At 36.7% G+C, this 22,676-nt stretch overlaps 1 protein-coding gene and 1 pseudogene across 2 annotated transcripts; both read left to right on the plus strand.

The window, feature by feature from the left end:
• Positions 1 to 13,044: 13,044 nt before the first annotated feature.
• Positions 13,045 to 14,429, plus strand: LOC149139720 (zerumbone synthase-like). Its single transcript, XM_089453323.1, has 2 exons — positions 13,045 to 13,200; positions 13,367 to 14,429. Exons 1-2 carry the CDS (start codon positions 13,130 to 13,132, stop codon positions 14,169 to 14,171), a joined length of 876 nt encoding a protein of 291 aa, XP_089309449.1. The 5' UTR covers positions 13,045 to 13,129; the 3' UTR covers positions 14,172 to 14,429.
• A 61-nt stretch (positions 14,430 to 14,490) lies between these two features.
• Positions 14,491 to 16,945, plus strand: LOC149139721 (uncharacterized; annotated as a pseudogene). The gene is made up of 2 exons (XR_016265312.1): positions 14,491 to 15,313; positions 16,547 to 16,945. The product of XR_016265312.1 is annotated as an uncharacterized LOC149139721 (transcript).
• The last annotated feature ends 5,731 nt before the right edge of the window (positions 16,946 to 22,676 follow it).

A 22,676-nucleotide genomic window follows, 5' to 3' on the forward strand; every position in this document is an offset into this window, starting at 1 on the left:
TATGTGGTCCAAAGATCGGAGGACAAGTCAGTTGTGAGCTCTCATTGGATTTACAAGGTAAAGCAAGTTATAGATGGTAGTGTTGAGAAGCATAAGGCTAGATTTGTGGCTCGTGGCTTTTCACAAGTAGAGGGGATTGACTATGATGAGACCTTTGCTCCTATTGCAGGGTACTTGTCAATCAGATCTATTTTGGCACTATCAACACAAATGAGTTGGAAGATCCATCAGATGGATGTGAACACTACCTTCCTCAATGTCATCAATGAGGAAGAGGTGTACATAGATCATCCCAAAGGTTTTGAAACATTGGACCGTGAGTCGCATGTGTGTCGACTCAAGAGAGCATTGTATGGGCTGAAGCAAACACCCCGTGCTTGGTACACCAGGATAGATAGCTACTTCACTAGGTTGGGCTTCATGAAGAGTGAAGAAGATGTGAAACGGTATCACATAGTGGTGGAAGGTAAGATTTTGATCATTGTACTTTATGTAGATGATCTCATACTGATAGGTGATACGAAGCTCATCAAACCTTGCAAGGAGGACCTTACAAGAGAGTTTGAGATGAAGGACATGGGGCTCGTGCATTAATTTCTTGGCATGGAGGTATGGATGTGAGATGGGGAGTTGTTTGTTTTGTCAAGGAAAGTATGCCAATGCGATAATCAAGAGATTTCACATGGAGAGAGTAAACCCATGGAGACTCCTCTAGCTAGTAACTGGAGGAAGGAGGATGCTACTTAAGGAGAAGTAGTGGAAGCTATTGTTTAGAGGTAGCTTGTGGGTTCACTCATGTATTTGATGAACACACGACCAGATATGTGTTATGCATTTAGCCAGCTTAGTCAAGCGATGGTTAGGCCTACCAAGCTGTATTGGAAGTCGGCAAAGCATGTATTGAGATACCTCAGAGGGAATACTCAGTTTGGGTTGTGGTACAGACAGACAGAGGGAGTGAAGCTTCAAGGATTTACCGATGCAGATTGGGCAGGGAGTCCATCTCACGAAAAGAGCACATCAGGAGGGATCTATAGTATTGGGCCAGCTGCAGTTTCTTGGTATAGCAGGAAACAAAGAACAGTTGCACTCAGTTTCAGCAGAGGCAGAGTACATGGCTGCAAGTCAAACAGAATGTGAGGCTATCTGGATGAGGAAGATCCTGGTTGGTTTGTTTGGTCAGCAGATGGATCTGACAGTGATTTATTGTGATAATCATAGTTGTATCAAACTCTTTGAAAATCAAGTTTTCCATGATCGGTCCAATCATATAGATATTTGGTATCATCATCTCAGAGATTGCGTATTGAGGCAGATCGTGTTGTTAGATTACATTCCAAGGGAGGAGAAAGATGTTGACATCTTAACAAAGGCATTGCCAAGATGTAAATTTGAGTTTCACAGAGAAAGGATTGGGGTAGTGGATAATCCCTTTCTTGTTGAGAGGGAGTGTTGAGAAATGACAACAATAATATCGAGTTTAATTTTTCCTTGAATTAAACTGTGAATTAAAATAGAATTCTTTTCTCATAGAAATTTGAAAATAATTAATTAAGTTTAATTAACTTAATTAATTTAGGAAATTCGAATTGGAAGTCTTTTAGAAGACATGTATATGTTCTCCCTAACTTATAGGAGTTAAGGATGCGTTATGAATGAGTTGTAATTAGTTAGCTCAGTTTATTGAGGTAAGCCCAGTTAAATTAGTTCCAATTAGTTTCAGGAACTAACAGTGAGTTGGGACACTAGTGACCTAATTGGTGCTACTCTAGTTTACTGAAGATTCCACCATCAGAAACTCATGCATGTTGATTCTTAGAAAGACCCAGTTGAGACTAGAGTGCAGGGACAATGTACTATTTGTTTTAGATTTTTCTAAGTTGCATTGATAGCGCATGCATTCAGGAACTGATCCTTGAGGGATTGCGCTATTTTTATAGGCTTTATTTCCCTTTAAGTACAAGCTATTCTCCATAGGAATTACACATTGGAATAGAGACTTGGAGAGCTTGTGAAGAGGCTAAAATTTTTCCTTGAGCTTGCTTATGAGTTGGAGATTGAATTTGTTGAGTGTTTGGACTGTTCTAGAGAGAACAAACATTGTAATTTCATATTGATTTTTCTAATTAATACAAAATAGATAGTGGGTTTTTGAGTTGTGGCTTTCCCCGGATATTTATTATGTTATGTGCCTTTGATTCCCTTCCTCTATTGATTATTGTTTGCTCGATGTTCATGGGCTTCTGCTGTAAAGTGTAGAAGTAGGTTCTTGTCTCTTTCTTTAGAAAATTGCATTAGCTTGTGAATCTATAGGATTTTCTACATCTATTTGATTTATTGGTCCTCCTTTACTTGCTAGTTTGGGATGCCCAGAATCCCCAATAACTCTTGGCTTTTCTTTCTTTTCAGCCTCTTCAGACTCATTCCTCTAATTCGTGGGCTATTGTGGGATGGCCATCTTTACTGGTTCTTCTTGTTTTGGTACAATATGCCCTAGAAATGTATTCACAATCATCAGGAAGCTAGTGGTAGAGGTCCCTAGGGGAGGCTATGTGTCCAAGCCCATGCCCAAGAAGATCCAACTGTCTTTCATTATATTGCTCGCCCCTGAAATTTGAGAAGAAATCCACTATCTCAAGGCCCTTACTACTTGTGAATGTCAAGTTTATTTTGACTCTGAAATCCTAGAAGAGGTAGCTAATTAGATTCCTAACCCTAGTCACACGAGGGGAAAATAGAGCCAATACCTAAACTCCAACACCTTACAATGGTAGATGAAAACTCTTTTGGGTGGTGTCTTGAAATAAAAGCATAATGACTGACTAATATCATCTCATCCTTCAATGAAATTAAGTGGGTTCAATGATCTCAACATTCTTGTTTGGCTAATTTTAATGGCTGGCTAGGTCACCTGAAAAGTCACCTTGAGTGTGAACTTGAGCCTCTTCCTCCTACAAGTGCAAGTACCCATGACCCAACTCCAATGACCTCTTAACACTCTTGATATCATGATATATATTTTTGTAGTTGTTTCTCTTCTTTATGTAGCTTAGTACATGGTATTTCTAGTAGTTCTCAACAACAAATGTTTATATTTTTGTTATATTTGAATTTTAGCCTATAATCAATACATATGTTTTTCCTTGAGGCATATTTAGACCAAATACTATAAACATTATATAAATTGTGATGTACTTGATGATGTATTTTGAAATTGTGAAGTAATAAGGACTTAATTAAAAAAAATATTATATTAAATTGAATCCTTAAGTTGAAGAATAAATTTTATATAAATTGATCGGTTACATTTTAGGGGTATAAAGAGGAGTTGAAAGTAAGCCATTTAAAACACTAAAAACTATTTTATTTCCCATTAGTCTTAACATGCTCACACACTCACTTTTCGATAAACCATATTTACATCCAACATTGAGAAGATCCCTCACCCTAGATCCACCATAATTGAAAAAGGGGAGGGGTATATATATATATATATATATATATATCATTTAAGTGTTTTTTAAATATTTTCTATTTTTATTTTCTGAAAACGCTTTATGTTAATAAGTAATAATATTTTTAAAAAGATGTTTAAATTTTTATTTGTTAACACTAACAAAGTAAAGATTATAATAATTAAATTTAAAAATATTAAATATACTAAATTTGTATGAGAATAATGACTCAGAGAAAGTAAATATAAATATTTTAGAATCTATCTTTATCAAAAACTCAATTAGAATGATAACATTGGAATAGTAAGTAATTCATCTTTGTAACTTTCATTATTTGTATTATCTTATATGTTCGTGGTAATGTATAAGAACAAGGCAAAATTTGAAAAACAAGAAACTTCCTTAAATTATTTTAGAATATATCTTCATCAAAAACTCAATTAGAATGATAACATTGAAAAAAAGATAAATTGTGGACGAAAAGCTTATTGTGGAATAATAAGTAATTCAATTTTATAACTTTCATGATTTGTATTATCTTATATGTTCATTCTAATGTATAAGAACAAGGAAAAATTTGAAAAACAAGAAACTTCCTTAAATTGCTTCCAATTTCAATTAAAACCACTTGTTACTTAAGTAGAGTCATCATCTTGTAAAAAATAAATCCCATTGTTGAATGCATGCTCATAACTAAATTATAAACCCAACTAAATTTTAGAATTGGAAATAGACTACATAATTTCAAAAACTTTTTAATAACACAAATACTCATAATTTTTTATTTAGAAATTTTAGAAATCAATAAATTCAAAGTAATGATTTACAAAAAAAATATTCATTCTTAGCATACAAAATTTGTAATTAAAAAAAACTCTAAATCTTACATTCAAAATATAGAATTTTTTAAATAGTAATCAAGATTTTCACAATTTTACATACTAATATTTCCCAAACAATTAAATAAAAAATTCCTCAAGCTAGCTTAATTTGAGAAACAAAACATAAATTCTTCATGATACGTTAATATGAAAAACAAATAAAAGATAACCTTATCTTTAATTTAGTTCTACAACTCAACAACACAAGTCAACTATTTTCAACAACACAACAAATTTCAATTAATTATAAAGAGAGCTATGATGCCTCTCCTATACAATTAAATCCAATTAGCCATCCAGTTATTCACACTACTGAAAATTAATCGTAGACATCACACTAGAAAGTATGGTAATTGAAGTCAAGTTGCAGCGTTGTAATTAATTATTATTGTTTGTAACGTCTTGCGCAGGAGCAGGTTTACTTGTCAAATGACCCATATCTATTATGTACTTTATTGTATTTTGTTATGTTATTAATATAATGAGTTACATATGTGATCGACTCATGTGTTAGTTGATTATTTTGGATTGATATGATTATAAGATTCTACCTTATGTTGTTAACAGGCTGAGAATGTAATGGCTGCTTCAAGGTTTACAGAGTATATCAAAAGTTACAGATGTCTTCACTAACTTCAATTAGCCATGATAGTAAGTGATGACTTCCAATTTGTATGACCTACATGGTCAGTTTGAAAACATTGAATATTGATATGCGAGGTGGAAAATATTTGTCCCTTTGAACAACATTGTTTTACGAAGAATGTTGGCCCCTTTAAGGAGGGAAGCTTGTAAACAGATTTTGAAAATAAATCCAAATTAGTCGGGCCTTACTTGATTTTTTAGGAAATTTCAAATAATGATTTGGTTTTTATAGTTCATAATTGGGCAAGATATAACAAAACTCTCACCCAATGCTTCACTTTAGCATACTATCATATTTTTCCAAGTGGTACTTGCTGAGAAAATAGTGGGTAAGCAACCTAGGAAAAACTGAGCAAATGTTCTTTTGAAATCATTTTTCTCTCAGATAGAAGTAATTATACCAGATGTAGCAGATGGACAATGATGGTAACTAACAAACTTCTTAGTTTTAAGAGCCAAACCTAGACACTTTGTTCCACTTAGAGTGGAAACGACATCCTCTTAAACAATAGGTGCTCAACTTGTTTTAGAGAACCTTTGTTTTCTTCCTACCCACAAGTATGTTCCTCCTTCATGGTTCCACATGGCCCCAAAGATGTGGTGAAGCCTAGCAGTTTCATGGCACTCCGGGTTTAAAGTTTTAGAAAAAATGGTTTTGACTTCTATTAGGCATTCATGAAATTCATTAAATTAAGATGGGGAACACGATATTAAATTCCACCTCGCATTAGATCTAGTTCCATATTCAATTTAACTAGCCTACTTAGGTACCAACCTTTTACACGCTCGAGGAGGATTAACATGTGTTATGTTAAACTTTGGCTAAGGTTTATTATCATTATCATAACTAACATCCAATTAATAAGCGGTGACATTTCATTATTCTGTGAACAATTTAACATGTGTCAAAGTCTATCAGAAGCTTCTAAAACACCTTCTAGCTGCTTGAGCGATGAACATTTGGGGGTACTCCACACCATTGATTTGCAAATAATCCTATGATCTTTATGGCTAGGAGGATGGTTAGTGTATCACAACCCCGCCCCAAACCCTTGCGGAAGTGTTTATTCTGTTGTTTCGGGTGATGGCGCCGCAATGCAACAAGCTCTGTTCTTTCACCTTCATGCACACAGAAGCCTCACATCCAGTGTCAAACACTCAACTACCAGTCTCAACTAGGGTTCTGTAGTTTGTCTTCCACCAGAACTGAGGATTCTTATTAAATTGTTGTCACTGAGTTTTGTCTTTGCACCATTGACAGGTTATCGTGCATGACTACTCGAATAGCCATGGAATCTAATATTATTATTTGCAGGTTGATTGTTGTAGCCATGAATGCCTGCAACTTATGTTTTCTTTTGTTTAAATGTGAAATTAAGAGGTGTTTTTCCTCATTCACAGGTTTTGGTTGTGTCAAGGACCAAGCAACTTTTCCATAGGTATTTTTCGTCCTATTACCCATTATGCTTTTTGCTTGAGGTTTTATTGCAATTTGAAAACAATATTGGAAGAAATCACATTGGTATATTTAGGCCAATCCATTTCGAACCAACCAGTGTGGTTCATCATCAAGATAAGATAAAAAATCAGATTTTAGTGATAAGATAAATAGGGAGTGAGGGCCTTCTAACAACTATGGTAAAAAACAGTTAGTAAACGACTAATTTTCGCTGGATGAGAAAAAAGGACGAAACACTGATTTATATAATATTATTTATTAATTTATTATTATTATTATTAATATTAGTATATATACTTATTTATATATTTATTTTATTTTATAACTGAATCAATAATAAATATTTTATATAATAATATCTAACTAAGTTGAACCTTAAAATAATAGGATAAAGGAAAATAATCAAATAAAACAACAATAAGTCAAAGGAAAAATATAGATAAGAAGGAAATAATATTACTAACCAGTAATAAAAAGAGAAAAAATATAATTAAAAAGGTTAAACATAAATTTATTGTTTTTGTAAGTTTGGTAGGACTTTCTGATTTTCGAGTTTACATGTCCATTATTCACCCCGCTACGGGGAGGGTAGTACAAGATTTGAACCCAAGATCTCCGGTCGGTGACACTTCATTCCACGACCATCGCCACTTGAGCTAACCCATGCAAACTTTTTGTAAGCTTTGTAGGACTCTCCGATTTTCGAGTTTACATGTCCATTATTCACCCTGCTACGAGGGGAGCGTAGCACAAGATTCGAACCCAAGATCTCCGGTTCGGTGAGACTTCATTGCACGACCATCACCACTTGAACTACCCCAGGCAGACAAACATTAAATTTAAATGGAATATGGAGGAATTAATTAGTTATAAAAAGGGAAAAAATAATTAAATTGGTTATACAATAAATTTAAATATGTATAATCAAATTTTATTTAATTTTAGTGGTTTATTATTATAATGTTTTTAGTTATTAGATAATAATAATAGAAAAAAATAAAAATAAAAATAAAAATAAAAAGAGGGATAAATCCAATTAAGAAAAATAAAAACCGAAGGGAGGAGAAGGAAAAAAATGAAGGAAGCTGAGAGGAAAGGGCTGCAATCCAACAACTACGGATATTCCAACCGTCGTCCCTATTAAGATTACTAGGTCGCCTTTAAATTTCTATGGCTTCCCTAAATTTATGGTGATGAAAGAGAGAAATCTTCGCAATGACCTTCACCTCCTCAATGCATATATGATGATTGGTCTTCTCAGCATGTTTTGCTAAGGCCGAAGAGTGGGTCCTTCCATGCCTGATATCGGAAACATGTTCCTTAATCCTTTGATTAATGGATCGGCCTATTTCACCAATGTACAATGTTCCACAGGAGCATGGGATTACATAAATGCCTTTCATATCCTTAGGGTCCCAAGGTCTTTAGCTGATTTTAAGGAACTTCTTATGGTGTTAAGGAGTCGAAAGTTTGAGGGAACATAGATAGTTTAATGAGATTCCATTGGCTTACAGATGCTTGCAAGTATGGATTCTCAATACTCTGGTGGTTCAATCAGTTTCAAGTTCAGATTTCTCTCTAAAGGAAAACATTTAACTCGTGATTCTTTCTTTCCAGGTATTCTTGGAATCCCGTTAAAAGTTCGACTCAGTGTACATATTAGTTGACATTGAAATATTTTATTTAATATGGCATTGAAATATTTTACTTATGAAGTACGTTGTTTATATTAAGAATTTCCCTGATAAGTTCCTCCATGATTAACAAATTATGAAATTTAGAAATTATGTTTGATGTTTTGAAATGTATTTTTATTTTTAAAATTTGAAATGTGTTATATTGTAAATTGATTATAAGTAAAATAGATGAACTATATATATATTAAATTTAATTATCAATTTTTGAAATATATCATACATTAAAAGATTGTAAATTTATAGATTTAAAATTCCATCAATAATGTTTCACATGATATATTTAAAAAAAAAAAATTATATTCAAATGAGATTTTAGTAAATGAATTTATGAATTTACAAATGCTTATTTCATTTCATTTTATTTTATATGAATTTATTTTTGAAAAATTCATTATCTATTATTCATTTGTTTTTAAGAGTTTGCACTATATTTTGATTTTTTTCATTAAAAAAATCTATAAAATAATAATTTATAGGGTTTATTAATCGACGGATTTATATTCCTAGGGTATAATATTATTAATAAAGTTTATGATATTAATCTTTAGGTTTAATATAAATCCATTGGGTTTATAATTATGGTCAACCATGGTCCAACGTCATATTGCAATAAAGATTTTCTCAATATGAAAATCAACCAATGTTGCATTGTGACAAGCATTGTCTCAATATGAAAATCAACCATGGTCAACCATGTTCCAATGTCACATTGTGACAAAGGTTGTCTCAACCATGGTCAGCCATGGTCACATTGTGACAAATATTGTCTCTTAGTCCAATATCACATTGTCACAGCGATGGTCCAACATCGCATTCTGACAAAAATTTTCTCAATATGGAGATCAACCATGGTTATCCGTTGTCCAACGTTGCATTTTGAAAAACGTTGTCTCAAGATGAAAATTAATCATGGTCAACCATATTCCAATGTCGCATTGTGACAAATATTTATTTTAGGGTTTATAATATTTATCTTAGGGTTTATATTCCTTGGGTTTATAATATTTATCCTTGTGATTTAATATTATTCTCTTAGCTTTATAATCCCTTTGGTTTATTATTCCATTGGGTTTATAATATTTATCTTAGGGTTTATATACCCTCAGTTTATAATATTAATCCCTTGGGTTTAGTATTATTCCATTGGGTTTATATTATCAATTCATTGGGTTTTTAGTATTAATCCCTTGGGTTTATAGTATCAATCTCTTTAGTGTTTATATACCTTGCATTTATAATATTAATCCCCTGGGTTTATAATACCTTTGGGTTCAATCCTGGTCAACCATGGTCAACAACCATGGTCAACCATGGTCAACAACCATGGTCATCTTGTGACAAAGACTATCTCTTGGTCCAATGCCACATTGTTACAACGATGGTCAACCATGGTCCAGTGTCGCATTGTGACAAAGATTGTCTCAATATGGAGATCAACCATGGTCAATGATGGTCAACAATTATCCAACGTCGCATTGTGACAAACGTTGTCTCAATATGAAAATCAATCATTGTCAACCATATTCCAAAGTCACATTGTGACAAATATTTATCTTAGGGTTTATATTCCTTGGGCTTATAATGTTTATCCCTTGGGTTTAATAGTATTCCCTTGGGTTTATAATATTTATCTTAGGGTTTATATACCTTGGGTTTATAATATTAATCCCTTGGGTCTAATATTATTCTCCTAGATTTATATTATCAATCCATTGGGTTTTTAATCCCTTGAGTTTTTAGTATCAATCTCTTGGGTTTATAATATCAATCCCTTTATGTTTTATATATATACCTTACATTTATCATATTAATCCATTGGTTATAATATTATTCCCTTGGGTTTATCATACCTTTGGCTTTTAGAATTAATCCTTTGGATTTATTATTCCCTTCGGTTTATAATATCAATCCTAGGGTTTCATATAAATCGCTTTGGTTTACAATCATGGTCATCCATCGTCAACGATAGTCCAATGTCACAATGTGCCAAAGATTGTCTCAATATGAAAATCAACCATGGTCCAACGTCACATTATGATAAACATCGTCTCAGTATGAAAATCAATGATGGTAAATCATGGTAAAGAATGTTTATTTTAGGGTTTATAATATTTATCTTAGGGTTTTTATACCTTGGGTTTATAATATTTATCCCTTGGGTTTAATATTATTCCCTTGCAACGAGCCACTATAGATATTGGAGATAGAGAGAGGTAGGGTCTGACATTTACAACTATATCAAGAGTGAAATCAATAGATGGTTTGCAAATTTCACCGCCTTTTTCTTTTCAACGTTATGCAAAAATGCAAGACAATGTGAGAAGGGATTGGTTGGAAAGCGTGAATGGTTGTGATCATTATCTTGTTGATTTGAATTGGTGCAACTTTTTTCATTAGTCTCGGTGTGTTTTGGAAGAGACTAGCATTTAATAACTTTGTTCTCGTGGAGTGTTTAAAGTTGAATTTCTTATCAACCACATTGAAATTGTTATTTGATTTTTATTAAACGTTTATTTCGTAATTACTTGATTATTATTTATTAATTCATATAATTTATTAAATGATTATTAATATAATTGTTGTTATTATCCGTATTTATTTAATTTATTATTATTATTACAGTAGTAGTAATATAAAAATGATTATTTTTTAATATAATAGTAATAATATAATATTAATTATTATTTGAATTTAGGTTTCTGTGATCTATATGCTTCTTATATTTATATTAATATTTTTTATAATTGATATATGTGTGTGATATGGGCCTATCAACGTTTATCAACCACATTTGTTAATGGAGTTGTCTTTAGTGTGACTTTTTGGAAGTTTTTAGGGTGGGTTTTTCCAGTCAAATTTCTCTAAAATCCGGTAGGAATTTATTGAAATCACTAGCTTGATGGGTAATATTGTACAATCGGAGTGCCCTATGGGTTTTCCAAGGTGTTGAATCCATATATATAGTCAAAAAACTAGTTTAAATAACACAAATCAAGATTTCACCTCAATTTTTCCACCGAATTTCAGTACAGGAAAGTCCAAAAAGTCGCACTAAAGACAACTCCTTTATTAATGTGGTTGTGCTAGTATATAAGAATAGTGATCTGATAAGTTCAATATTTTTTAACGGAGTTGTCTTTAGTGCGACCTTTTGGAATTTCGGGTACTATAATCCGACAGAAAAAATTTGAGGTGAAACCTTGATTTGCATTATTAAAACTGGTCTTTTTACTGTATGTATGGATTCAACACCCACATTTATTAATGTGGTTGTGATAGTATATAATAATAGTGATCCGATAAGTTCAATGTTTTTTAACGGAGTTGTCTTTAGTGCGACTTTTTGGACATTTTGGTGCCGGAATCCAGCGGAAAATTTTGAGGTGAAATCTTGATTTGCGTTATTTAAACTCGGTTTTTTACTGTATATATGGATTCAACACCCTGAAAAATCCCTAGGGCACTTCAATTTTGCAGGGTTACCCATCAAACTTGTGATTTCAATAAATTCTTGCCAAATTTTAAAAAAATTAAACAGAAAAACCCACCAAAAAACTTCCAAAAAATTACACCAAAAACAACTCATTTTTTAACTACATAATCTATATAACTTCGTTAAATTGAGGAGAAGAGTCCAACAAATTTTGAAAAACAAACTAATAATGAAAATTATTAGGTTTATTATTATTTAAATAATAAGATTTATTCGGGTTGATAAAATATTCTTAAGAATGGTGATTTGTTATGACTTTCATTATAATGAGAGGAAGAAGACTCAAACGAATTATGAAAAATAGACTTGCAAGGCGACAAATAAGGAAACCCATGTGCGTTAGGGTTAGATAAAGAAAAGTTGGAGCTGCAAGCGGAAGAAAGAGCGCAACCGGTTAGTTTCGAGTACCTCTTGGATTTTAACGCCGTTTGGAAATTGAAACTATATATAAATCTTCATGATTGACAAATAAGGATTCGCATGTGCGTTAGGGTTAGATAAAGCAAGGTTGGAAGCTACATTATGAGAGGAAAGAGAGCAACCTGTAAGTTTCGAGTACCTCTTAGATTTTAATGCCGTTTGGAAATTGAAACCATATATAAATCTTCATGATTAATGAAAATATTGTGTTACTAAAAAAAATTCATAAAAATTAAACTTCAGTTGATAATTAAAAAATTTCCAGTTAAATTTATAAAATTTATTATTTAAAAATAATTAAGAAAATGATTTGTAAAAAAATTATTGTCTATAAAAATTTATACATATAAAAAATCCGTAGTTAAATTTATAAAATTTATTATTAAAAAATTATTTGTGAAAAAATATGATATAGAAAAAGTTATACTAGTGGGTTTGGAGTATATTTTAAAATTGTTTTGTTGGGTTAAAAGTTCGTTTTTTTCGTGGGTTTGGAGTATATTCCAAAATTGTTTTGATGGGTTAAGAGTTAATTTTTTTGAAGTAAGAAAATAAATTAATAACTCAAAACCCAAAAGCATCTAGCAAGAATGAAAGTCTGCCCTTTACAAATTACCAATCAGTTATTCCACGTGATAATTTTCCTTGAATAAAAGTGATGAATCAACCTACATTCATTCTTACCCTATTCACAACAGTTCTCATTCTGATTTACACCCACTCTGATGTGACAACTTAAATATACTAACACCCACTCTGATGTGACAACTTAAATAAAATAAATTTTCCCAGCTGTCAAAATAAAAAGTTATAATCATTATTTTGGTTTCCAATAAAATATTCTAAAAGAGAATCAAGCATATTTGTCTTTTACATAAATACAAGTTAATAACGACGTTGATTCACATGGATATGGTTCTTAATTATCTTTTTGGTTAACTCAAAAATTGGAACGGGTGGTGAATCAGTTGGATACGTGTTCTCATTGACCATAGTTTGGTCAAGTTTGGATAGCTGAGTTTAGTATAAGGAAACATTACTTCTCCCGGTCATCGATATGCCCATTTCGCTCCCCAGCCATGTCTAACGAAGAACTTGGTGCAGCGGCTTCTTGTGTTGGCAATCCAAGATTTAATGGACCAGAGCGACGGTAATCACAGCATAGCAGAAATGCTCCTTCGGTTTTTGTTTCAATCTATTTGTCTTAGAATTCTTGAAACTTTGTGTGTGTAATTTTTTTTTTTTTTTAATAATTTGTGGGTGGGGGAGAGTGGGAATGTTGCCTAGTGATTCTGGGCAATGATGTTTGAATGCAGATTGGAGGGCAAGGTCGCAATAATAACCGGTGGAGCATCAGGCATCGGAGAAGCTATTGTTCGACTCTTCACAAAGCATGGAGCCAAAGTCATAATCGCAGACATTGCAGACGAAGCCGGCAAAAATTTGGCCGAATCCCTTTCTCCTCCGGCAACTTACGTGCACTGTGATGTGACCAAAGAGGAAGACATTAGCGCTGCGGTGGATTTGGCCATGGAGAAACACGGTCAATTGGATATCATGTATAACAACGCAGGAACTATCGAATTCCTTGCTCCTGAAAGCGTGGCAGAGTACAAAATGGAGCAATTCGATCGAGTAATGAGGGTAAACGTGAGAGGAGTGATGTTGGGCATTAAGCACGCGGCCCGCGTGATGATCCCGCGGAAGAAGGGCTGCATAATCTCTACTGCCAGCGTTGCAAGTATCATAGGTGGATGTACTCCATACGCATACACAGCTTCGAAGCATGCGATCATAGGGCTGACTAAGAACGGAGCAGCTGAGCTCGGGAAATACGGGATCAGAGTGAACGCTGTTTCTCCTTATGCCGTGGCCACTGCCCTTGTAAACAGGTACCTAAAACAAGGCAATGCTTCGGCTGTTTCAGAAGAGGAGAAGGCCGCCGTGGAGGCATTGGCAAATAGTGTTGCCAATTTACAGGGACCGACTCTTAAAGCAGAGGATGTTGCGGAGGCGGGGCTGTACTTGGCGAGCGACGAGGCTAAATATGTGAGCGGCCATAACCTTGTAGTGGATGGCGGAGTCTCAGTTGTTAACCATTCTTGGAAGCTCTACCGTTGATAGTTCTTATAGGTAATTCTCAGTGAAGCAAGAGAGTCCTAGTACTAGAATATATAATAATGTCAATTTAGAGGAAGTATCGCAGAGTCTTCAGCCAGTGTCTGTTTCCATATTATTGTCTGTAGGTGTCATCAAATGTCATGAGGGCATTGTATGCCATCATCCGCCAGTTTCAGTTTCTACATGAACGGTACATTGTTTAAAGTGGAACGTAACTTGTAATCTACTGTTTAATATTAAATATATCTATTTCACTTTCGTGGAGTCTCGATCTTGGTTGAGTTATAAATTTTCAGTATATTTGGTTTAAACGAAATCCATGACCCCCAATCACTACAATCTCAACACGGTGCAGCAAAGCCCCAGGGCATCCTCCTCCCAGTATCATCACCAACAACACCATCTTCGATCAACGCAGGAGTCCATAGCCTGCATAAGGCCAGTCCTACAAAATCTCATGGCATTGCCCCCAATTCAATCCCAGAATCCCAACGACAACCGAATCCAGTTGTTCCTTGAAAGAAAAGAGATGACAGAATCGTCTTCGAGAGGCGCTATGGCCCAACACCGTCATTGATGTATTGCTCCTCAAGTTCGCACATATGTGCTTCAATGTTAGCCGGGGCCGATTGGGGAAAACCCACTGAGGTCAAATCGCCGATGTTGTCAATGCTGCCTGCAGCGCTAATTACAGCGGAGTCTAGTGCAAATACAAGTGCAACCGCCTCAAGAAGTCCTACAACAAGGCCGAGTTGCACGGAGAGACTTCCAGGTTTCTGTTCTATAAGCACGTTGAGCGCATTCTGCACAGGGCTTCTGGGCAGAAGCTCCATGAAGAAGAAGAGGAAGAGGAAAAAGAAATGGCTTCCGAGGATGATGACGTGGATAGCATTGGTGAAGCAGCCTCCATTGAATCCAAGCCCAGCTCGTCTTCTATGAGCGCCACATAGGATGATGATGTGGACAGACAACCTAAGAAGAGAGGGGTGACCCTCAACTCCTTTGGTTATAAGATGGAACAGAGTATGGACAATCTGGCACAGTCCATAAAGAGCATAGAAAAGAGTAGGACTGATAAAATGAAGAAGCTCCTTAATACCCAAATGGAGATTACCTCAATCCTCGTCCAAAACAACAAAATGGTATGTTTGATTCTCCGTGTCTTTACTGTCCATTTTCAAAATCTCTGTGCTTCATTGTTGGGGAAGAGGGTTATAGTGGTTTGGCATGCAGTGCTGTCGAAAGCAACAAAAAGGTATTTTAATTCTGAGTATTGTTATTACACGTTTTCAAAATCTTTGTGCTTCAGTATTAGGGAAGTGGGTTGTAGTGGGTTTGTATTCGTTTGCAATACTGTCCAAAACAACAAAATGATGTATGATTCTGAGCATATTTGAAAAAGACGCCAATTCTTCCATATTCTCTGGGGTCATGGTCAGCCCAGCCATGCTGCTAAGACGAGTTAACTCAGTCGGTTTGATACTATACTGAGTTAAACTGGGTAGCAGCAAGGCAGACCCTCTGGCACTTGTGAGCTATTCACTGCCCAGCAAGTCGAACTGTCAGCAGGATAGAAAAAGGTCGTTGATATCAATTATAACTGCCAAAAGCGAAAGGAAAAACCCTCATTTTGAGTGAATTCTACTGTTGAGTTTTCTTCAATTCTGACTTAAACCTTCAGAATCGTTTGCCAAACTGAATTGTTCAACTTTGATTCTGAATATGCTTACTGCCTATTTTCAAAACCTCCGTACTTCATTGTCGCGGAAGTGAGTTGTGGTGGCTCTGTTGCAATGCTTTGCAAAACAACAAATTTATTATGTTTAATACTGTGAATTTTCACTTCCCAGGCTCAAACGCTGTATTTCATTGTTGGAGAAGTGGGTGATGGTGGTTTTGTATGCAATATTGTGCAACATAACAAAATTGTACTTTTAATTCTGAGCATTCTTACTGCCTATTTTCAAAATCTCGATGTTTCAACAAGGTTATGGTGGCTCTATATATAATGCTGCCCAAAACAACAAAATAGTATAATTATGAGTATTCTAAGTAAGTTATTGCCCATTTTCAAAATCTGTTTTTGTTGTTGTCTGCTCTGGTGGGTTTGTGTGCAATACTATCCTAAACAACAAAATGTTATGTTTAATTCTGAGCATTTTCACTATCATTTTCAAAATCTATGTGTTGCATCGTCAGAGAAGGGGATAATGGTGGCTTTGTATGTAATACTCTGGGTTTGTGTGCAATACTGCCCAAAACAACAAAATGTTATGTTTAATTCTGAGCATTTTCACTCTCATTTTCAAAATCTGTGTTGCGTCGTCAGAGAAGGAAATCATGGTGGCTTTGTATGTAATACTCTTTATCTGCAGGTAAATGAAAATATCAGTTTTGGGGAATCAAGGGATAGTGGGTGGAACAATAGCTAGAAATTATGTTACCCATGAACTGCAATTGTGTGAAGAGGCCATCTTGTGCTGCATGGTGAAATTGCAGTTGAAACGAAGCGATGGAGTAGCTGCGGACAGATCCAGATTGATGAATGAGGCAGAACTAATATGCCGACAGTAAGGAAGCATTGCTAGCTTTGTCCATCCATTGAATTTTGCAATGCTAGACAAGGGGGTTTATAGATCAGGTTTCCCCAACCATGCAAACTTTCCATTTCTGAAGACCTTAAAGCTTCGTTCTATAATGTAATTAGTATGGGTTGAACTGAAAGTGCTTTATTCATATCAATTTCAGTGAAGGGTGTTGACATTGCTTGGAGATATTGCTGTTAATTGTTTATGATAATAGTGAAGAATGTTCCTTCTCTGTTTGGAATTGATTTGAAGAATAAGTGCGGCAATTCAAACATTATTAAAGATGGGGATAACTAAGATGTCCTGGTTGTATTCTTGTGCAATTTCTAGACATCGATACAATCATGGCAAGATGTGGAATTTTTTATGCTCCAATTTTGACTTTATTGATTCTTCTCCATTCCTTTGATGGTTTATTTGTTTCCATTTGATTTATCTTGAATGATGTAGGCATTTGTGTTTCATGGCGGTTACAGTTCTTTTTGATATGAAGATGTAGAAAACGCATGCATAAAGATAATGGACAAAATATGGAGTAATATGCTAACAAATTTGTCATCATTGAATGAATGTGAGTTCACTCTGCCCTGAGCCTTATCCAGGAGTTAATATGGAGTTTCTAAGAGCTGAAGAAATTCAAATTTTCCATTTTGGAATAAAATATTACAAGGTCAGTTACTTTCAAATACCTTTTCTCTTTCTTTATGATGCCAGACAGAATAGTGATTATTCTGCAGGCTGGTTTCTACCAAGAATTTACAGGACAGGAACAAGAGAACGCCCAAAATACAGAGAAAACGTCTCTGATATCAATGAAAATTATCAATTTTCAACATGCGCCAAATCCTAGCCCACAAGCCGGGCTATATCGCTAAAATTCGTCGCAAAATCCCAATAATCACGCCAAAGAAATAGTCTGCTGAAAATCTGGCCCAAATCGGGTCCAAATCACCTCCTAAACGATAAATGAAAATTAACATAAAAGGAAAAGAAACAAAAATGGAGGATTCGGAAAAGAAAGCGGCGGAATTTGAGGCCGAAAATGATGGAGCACACTCAAACTTCCCCCTATTAGGGAAAAGTCAATGTTTCCTTCCATCTTTGTGCTGATCTGCCAGATCAAGGTGTCTCAGCACCATCAATGTGCTATTAGACAGTTTATCATCCTCTGGCTCGGATCCTCCTGCATCAGTCGCTCCGGGTTGAAAAGAACTCGTCCTCGAGCTCACAACAGTGTCATTGGGATCCCCAAAACAAGGACTCAGGGGCTTCACATTAAATATGTCAGAAGTCCTCAAATGACTAGGGAGGCGCAACCTGTAGGCGTTATCATTGATCTTCTACAGTATCTCACAGGGTCCAATCTTCCGCTCCTTAAGCTTCTTATACTCCCCAACAGGAAAGCGATCATGAGATAATACTGCCCAAACAAAATCACCAACATCAAAAAGTACTTGATGACGACGACTGTCTGCTCGAGCCTTGTACTTGGCATTGCTCTCGTGAATGGCCAGTTTCACCTGCTCATGTATGCTCCTAAGATGTTCAGCCATCTCATCTGCCTTAGGGTTTGGACGACCTACTCATGGAATAGGAGCTAAGTCCAGCACCCCAAATGGATTCTGACCATAAACAATCTCAAATGGGCTCAGTGTTGTGGTTCTGTTTTTCGACCGGTTATATATAAACTCTGCCTGAGGTAATGCCAAATCCCACTGCTTGGGCTTAGTTCCTGCCAAACACCTCAAAAGGTTGCCCAAACACCGGTTCACCACCTCGGTTTGACCATCCGTCTGGGGTGATAGGTGCTGTTGAAATTCAACTGTGTCCCCAGCTTCCCCCATAAACCCCTCCAGAAATGACTAATAAACTTGGTGTCACGATCTGACGTGACTGATCGAGGACCACCATGTAATTGCACAATTTCCTTGAAGTAAGGATGGGCGATCTGGGCAGCATCCATTGTCTTCCTGCAAGCTACAAAATGGGCCATCTTGGAAAACCTATCAACCACAACCAAAATGGAATCCGAGGCCCATTGTGTATGGGGTAAACCCAGCATGAAGTCCATACTAACATCAAACCAAGGGCCTTCAGGAACAGTTAAAGGAGTGTACAGGCCCACATTGGTGAGAACTCCCTTGGATCGCTGACACACATAACATCGCTCCACATAATGGGCCACATCACTGGTCAACTTGGGCCAATAATAATTAGAAGATATCAAGGCTAAAGTCTTATCTCGCCCAAGTGACCCTCGCTGTGAAGTTCTCTGATAATCTACTGCCTGAGTGAGCAATCTGGACTGCACAACTGTAATCCTCAAAATAGATAATCATTATGCACAACAAAATCATGTCGTTTACCATTTGTTACTTCCTGAAATATCCTCCTGAAGGAAGGATCCGCTGCATACATATCAGTGAATGTCTCAAACCCTGCAACTCTGGTGTTCATGGTGGTGAGGAGTAACGTGCGATGGCTCAGGGCATCTGTGACTCGGTTCAGGCTCCCGGCTTGGTGTCTTAGTGAAAATGTGAACTCTTGTAAGTACGCCACCCACTTGGCATGTCGCCTACTCAGCTTGTATTGGCCATTGATGTACTTGAGGGCCTCATGATCTGTGATAAGAATAAACTCCCTCTATACTAGATAGTGACGCCAATGCTTCAAGGACTGAACTATGGCATATAACTCCAGATCATAGGTGGAGTAATTCTTCTTTGTTCTAGATAGCTTTTCACTGAAAAAAGCTATGGGATGCCCTTCTTGACTCAGAACACCACCAATACCAATTCCAGATGCATCACAGTTTACCTCAAACACCTTCTCAAAATCTGCAAGTGCCAAAATTGGTGCCTCTGTCATCTTCTGCTTGACCAGTTGAAAATTGGCATCTGCCTCCTCAGACCATTGGAAATCACGACCCTTGAGGCACTCTGTGATAGGAGCAATCAGAGTGCTGAAATTTCTGATGAACTGGCGGTAGAAGGATGCCAATCCATGGAAACTTATGACATCACGCGAGGTCTTTGGCTTGGGCCATTCCAAGACCGCATCTATCTTCAACTGATCTGCCTGAACACCATCAGTAGACACCACAAAACCAAGGAAAGTGACAGAAGTAGTGAAGAAGGAGCACTTCTTCTGATTGACAAACAGGCACTCCGTCCTTAGCATATCAAAAACTGTATGGAGGTGGTCAAAGTGTGACAACCATGTCTGGCTGTAAATGAGGATGTCGTCGAAGTAGATAACCATAAATTTCCCCATGAAAGGTAGTAGAACCTGATGCATAAACCTCATAAAAGTACTGGGCGCATTGGACAGTCCAAAAGGCATGACCATCCACTCGTACAACCCATGTTGTGTTTTGAATGCTGTCTTCCACTCATCTCCAGGCCTGATTCTAATTTGGTGGTATCCGCTCTTAAGGTCAATTTTTTAGAAGACCTTAGAACCGTACAATTGGTCTAACATATCATCTAAGCAGGGAATTGGAAACTTGTACTTCACTGTAATTCTGTTGATGGCTCTGCTGTCTACACACATACGCTAGGAGCCATCGTTCTTTGGCACTAACAGGGCGGGCATTGCACATGGGCTCATACTCCCACGGATGTAGCCCCTTTCCAACAACTCTTCCACCTGTTGTTGCAACTCTTCAGATTCCTTAGTACTAAGGCGGTATGCTGGTCGATTAGGTAGACTCATCCTAGGATAAAGTCTCTCTGATGTTGAATATCTCTCATAGGTGGTAACCCAGGAGGGAGATCCTCTAGCATTAGGTCAAAAAACTCTGTTAGCAGCTGCTGCACCTCTGTTGGTAAATTTGTAGTCACGTCTATTGTACTATTCCCACAAGGCAGTAATGCATAGACCATGTCTCCACACTCCATCTCAACTAAGAACCTGGACATAGAAAGCATGTGATTATTATTGGCCATCGGGGTAAGAGTGGTTCCTTCCCGTCGAGGTGCCAACACTATCTTCTTCCCTTTGATGCTAAGGGAATAAGTATTCTTCTGTCCATCATGCACAACACTGCGATCATACTGCCACGACTTGTCTAACAATATATGACAAGCATCCATAAACACTACATCGCACCAAGCATTATCAAAATATTTTCTACCAACCAAAAAAGACACTAAGCATCGCCTATCTACTTTTACCTCACTGTCCTTATTCAGCCATGACAACTTGTACGGCTTGGGATGGCGATTTGTCTTCAAATGTAGTTTCTGGATAGCCTCTTCAGACACCACGTTCTCACAACTGCCACTTTCAATGATCGTCTTGCAGAATTTATTTGCAATTGTGCAGGTTGTGTGAAAAATATTGGTCCTCAACCAATCGTCCCTTGAATCATCCTTGGGAGTCAGTAGACTCTTCCAAACAACCAGAGTCTCATGTCCATCTCCATACAGTGCATCACTCTCGTCGTCGTCATCATCAAACACAGGCTCTCTAATCTCCTTAGTTTCGTCTACCATGTCATTCCCAATCAGGAGATTTTTTCCCTTCTGACTGGCAGGCTTCCTGTAATCAGTCGCTATATGTCCCTATTCACCACATCTAAAACATTTAATACTAGGGTTAGAATTACCCTGCTATGGTTGCTGGGTAGGACGGGCTTCTTGAGGATGGACGGGTCCACTGCTCTGATCGCTTCTGATCACTAGCCTCTTATTTTGTTGTTTCTCCACAACAAGTGCACGCTGATATGCTTCAGAAACGGTCCACAACGAATGAAGGTTGAGGGCATTTTGTAGGGGCTGATGTAAACCCCCCAAATACCGCGCCACCGTTTGCTCTTCCATTTCAGATAAATCGTTCCGGGCTATCAATTGGTAGAACTCCTTCGTGTAATCATCAACTAATCTCGGGCCTTGTCTCAATGAATGAAGCCGCTGGAACAAGGATTGGGTGTAGTCGAGAGGAAGGAAGTGATCCTTCAACTTCTTCTTCATCTTCTCCCAATCAGTAATCTTGGCCTTGCCCTGCCTTTCCTATGAACGTCTCAACTGCTCCCACCACGCAGATGCTCTACCTTTGAGTTTGATGGCGACTGGTTTCACTTTTACATTATTTGGGACTTCTTTATAATCAAAGATACATTCAACCTCATTCAACCAATCAATAAATCGATCAGCCTGTAACGTACCAGAAAACTCGGGCAGATTCACTCTGAAACCGAGGTCTCCATGACGATCCTCCTGGAATAGGGCATGATTGTGATACGGGTTCACGAAACTGGAGTTAGAATTAGAATCATGATCCTCCATCTCATGATTACCGAATTCCTGCGTCGCTGGGTTAACTCTGCAACTTGTCTCTGCAAATCCTCAATCATCACATCCTGAACGCTACGATCATGGTGCGGGACTTCCTCATTCAGAACCTGCCCACGACGACCACGACCATGACCACCAGCCATTGAAACTGATGAACTCGCACCCCAGGAAGATGCTGAAGCTCTGATACCAATTGACGCCAGACAGAATAGTGATTATTCTGCAGGCTGGTTTCTACCAACAATTTACAGGACAGGAATAAGAGAACGCCCAAAATACAGAGAAAACGTCTCTGATATCAATGAAAATTATCAATTATCAACATGCCCCGAATACTAGCCCACAAGCCGGGCTATATAGCTGAAATTTGTCACAAAATCCAAATAATCACGCCAAAGAAATACTCTGCTGAAAATCTGGCCCAAATCGGGTCCAAATCACCTCCTAAACAATAAACGAAAATAACACAAAAGGAAAAGAAACAAAAATGGAGGATTCGGAAAAGAAAGCAGTGGAATTTGAGGCCGAAAATGACGGAGCACATTCAAACTTCCCCCAATTAGGGAAAAATCAATGTTTCCTTCTATCTTTGCGCTGATCTTCCAGATCAAGGTGTCTCA

The sequence above is a fragment of the Pinus tabuliformis genome, chromosome X (assembly GCF_031772625.1).
Source record: "Pinus tabuliformis cultivar Carrire ecotype Pingquan chromosome X, CPIR1, whole genome shotgun sequence".
Classification (NCBI taxonomy): Eukaryota; Viridiplantae; Streptophyta; class Pinopsida; order Pinales; family Pinaceae; genus Pinus; species Pinus tabuliformis.